The sequence below is a fragment of the Rhagoletis pomonella genome, unplaced genomic scaffold (assembly GCF_013731165.1).
Source record: "Rhagoletis pomonella isolate Grant_MI unplaced genomic scaffold, Rhpom_1.0 Rhpom_scaffold_00007, whole genome shotgun sequence".
NCBI classification, from domain to species: domain Eukaryota; kingdom Metazoa; phylum Arthropoda; class Insecta; order Diptera; family Tephritidae; genus Rhagoletis; species Rhagoletis pomonella.
In genome coordinates this window covers 36,898,562-36,901,746 of record NW_023458561.1, presented here as the reverse complement: position 1 = coordinate 36,901,746, position 3,185 = coordinate 36,898,562, and the positions used below count along the sequence as shown (strand labels likewise).

Here is a 3,185-nt window from a genome sequence, read left to right as displayed (position 1 = left end):
GGCCAGTGTACGACTACTGCCGAGAATGTATGTGTGACTGAAATGGATGGAAATCAAGTTGTTTGTTATTATTTAACTTAAGTGGAAGAATTTTCTTTTTTTTATCGTGCGACACTCACTCCAAATTGTGGCTTTTAACTTCCAGATCAGCCACACAGATATCGGAACTGCAGCCCGTACTAAAGATGATCTTTTCACTGTACACCTTTGGCTCGGCCGGATCAACGGCCGCGCATTTATCACAGAATACTGTAAAGTAAATCAGAATAAATTTTGGTAATTAGCATTTGGGATTCGTTATAAGTCCCATCTATAAGTTACTCACCTCCCGAATTCGGCACTCCATTAATGAGATCATAGTGCATTTCCAATTCGATTGGCTTGAAAATATCCGCCACGCTGCTGTGTACTTCACAATCAAATGAGCGGCATTGCTCCTGCAGACCAGCCGTCGCATTAAAACTAATCTCATTCGTGCGTGTTTGCACCAGCTTAGCGCGTTTGACTTGTGGATCTACAACAATACGTATAGCCAAGTCCTGATCGTTCACCTTCGCGGATGGAGTGGTGATTCTATAGCAGGTTGTGATCTTAAAACTATTTTGATCGGTTTTGATTTCTCGCGTTTGTGATTTGACAGTGGCGTGTATCTTGACCACGGGATAGGCGCGATAGACGAAAACCGCTTCGGCATTTGGTGCGCCGACGGCAAAGTCATTAAAGCCATTGTTATCGATATCGGCGCCTTTGGAAAGTCCGTGACCAAACATATGCTCGCCATACTTGCTGACAACCGCATCAGGGGAGTTCAGGCGTTGGCTGTAATGCTGGCGTATGCCGTCGTTGCTGCCGAGATAGATGAAGACGGCACCGTTGCCAGCGAATGGCGCACCAACAGCAATATCTGCGGCGGAAGAATAATAACTTTGAGTATATTTGATTTTAAATGAAAGCGAGAATCCCAATACCATTGAAGCCATCATGGTTGATATCGCCCAGCCGACTGAGCGTGGTACCGAAACGCGCATTGCCATGCGCTGGCGAAACTATCAGTTTTTGCTCGAAATTGAACTGTGAGTAGGCAATGAAATAAAAATTATGAACTACCGACCAAATTAAGGTAAATTTAATTTACACCTACATTGCCTTTGTTGAGGAACACATAGATGGCACCATCATCGAAAGAACCAGACGTTGAGTATTGTGGCGCTGAAATCACCACATCGGTGAGCCCATCGCCGTTAAGATCCTCAGTCAGCAGCGAATAACCGAAATATTCGCCGAAATGCGTGCCGCGAAAAACATAAACGCGCGTCAACTTCAACGTGCTATCCTCAGAATATTTGTATAAGTAGGCCTGTTATCGAGAGAAAGAAATATTTTTTTAAGTTGCAATACGCGCAAATTAAAATACTACTCACCTCTCCCGATTGCAAATTGGCCTGTGGCGCTGTTGCCACATACATCAGCCGATCCTTATCCTTACTGTCAAAGTAGCCTGAGCCCACAGCATAACCAAAGTACGAGTCGCTCGCCTGATCTTCAGTATTCAGTACGTATTGTCCTGAGAATTCAATTTGTCGTGTCACGCGCTTTCTTTCAGACGTATCACGCCTACTCAATATTGGATCCTCCTCGAATCGTTTGCGTACATGTATCGCCGAACCTTTCCAATTACTGATGCCTGGCGCACCAATAACGAACTCTTCATTATTATCGGTCACATGCGCGCTCAGCCCTTCCTCTGCCAACATATAATAGAAAGTGGGATGATTGTTAACAGTCTTCCTTTGCTCCGATTTAAGGCGCAATGGTGAGATCCTTTGTACTTTTGTTGGATTGTCATTGAGTGTGTCTTTAACCCAGTAACAGATGCCATTCATTAGGTAATCATTTGCGGTGGGCGTGAGAAAACGTGGTGCGCATATTAACAGCTTATCCGTGTCCTTGGTGCCGCCATCCATGGCAGCACCCAGCCATTGATTGTCGCGCGCCTCATTGTCGTAGGTATATGAGTCGAAGTTCTCGATTGTGATATTACCTCTATCATCGATGACATATGGATTACAGGTGGAAGTTGCTGACAAAGTGCAATGATAAATGGCACCAGTTTCATTGATATTCCGCTGGGCGGGCAGTGTGGATTGAGCGCGTGGTGCACCAACAATTATGCTGAAAAAAAACAAGAAGGAAAATGAGGCGTTAGTTCATTTTGATATGAAATTAGGGCAATAAACTACGTGAAGAAGGGTAGAAATATTAAAAGCGTAGGGATAAGTACTTTAAAGATGTAATGGAAATGTAATTTTGGCGATCCAACCTTGCATAAAATGGCGACCCCATTTCTCGTTGTTCGTCTATGAAACTATTCCGTACAAAAAACAATATTTTCGCATTCGTGTATTAGCTATCTTAAGATCTGATCAGGCCTAAGGATCAATAAAGACCTAAATTGAGTGAACCACTCGGTTTGTGACCAAGTGCCCTAAAGGTATCCCGCAAGGTGTTTCCTTACCCCAAGGATCTCGGCGTGAAAACGCCCAATTTTTTTCCGACTTTAGCCAGGCGACAAAAAACAGCGCTTATTTTCTCCTTTATAACAGGGTAGCAACTGACAGATTGGCCGCGAAGAGGCGGCTGCATATCCATTGGTAGCCTGGACATGCAAGGAATCGGGGTGGCAAATGGGAATGCCAAAAGCGCTATTGATCTGACTTTCGAGCGACGGAACGACATGCTAAAATCTCTTAAACATCTTTATAATGAGATAGATGAGCACATGAGTAGGCAGGCTACACCAATGTGGAACAGGCTGGCCACCTGTAAGACTACAAAGATCGTGTGGAAAAACGGCGAAGCTTGACATAATCGCTTAATGTTTACGGTCTCGTTGGCATAATAAATTACGCCTACTTTTAGCTCATAGCAGTTTGAACACCAGTTAGTATTGCTATGGACCATATGGTCTATTTATGTGTTACTTTTTGCAACCAGATTAAGTAGTGGGGTTAGGCCCTACCCATCCCCCGCTATCTGTTTCCCAGCATGATAGCAATCTTGTTTAGGTGCGCTGCTTATAGCGCCCTTACACGACATGTATTTGCGTATGTAAATGTTACTTTTCTGGTACGTTCTAGAATATGGTACATCGGAGTAGACACAAAAAAGTAGCATTTACATAATGC

General features: G+C 43.9%; 1 protein-coding gene across 1 annotated transcript in view; it reads right to left on the bottom strand.

Moving 5' to 3' along the window:
* Positions 1–2,204, bottom strand: part of LOC118743797 (integrin alpha-PS3-like) — a gene marked incomplete at its 5' end in the record, with an annotated part of 6,986 nt that extends 4,782 nt beyond the window's left edge. The window contains 6 exons of the mRNA XM_036476562.1: positions 4–37; positions 120–249; positions 326–904; positions 969–1,071; positions 1,142–1,357; positions 1,422–2,204. Coding sequence (XP_036332455.1) covers positions 4–37; positions 120–249; positions 326–904; positions 969–1,071; positions 1,142–1,357; positions 1,422–2,204 — 1,845 coding nt within the window. The remainder of the gene's footprint in view (positions 1–3; positions 38–119; positions 250–325; positions 905–968; positions 1,072–1,141; positions 1,358–1,421) is intronic.
* Positions 2,205–3,185: the final 981 nt, after the last annotated feature.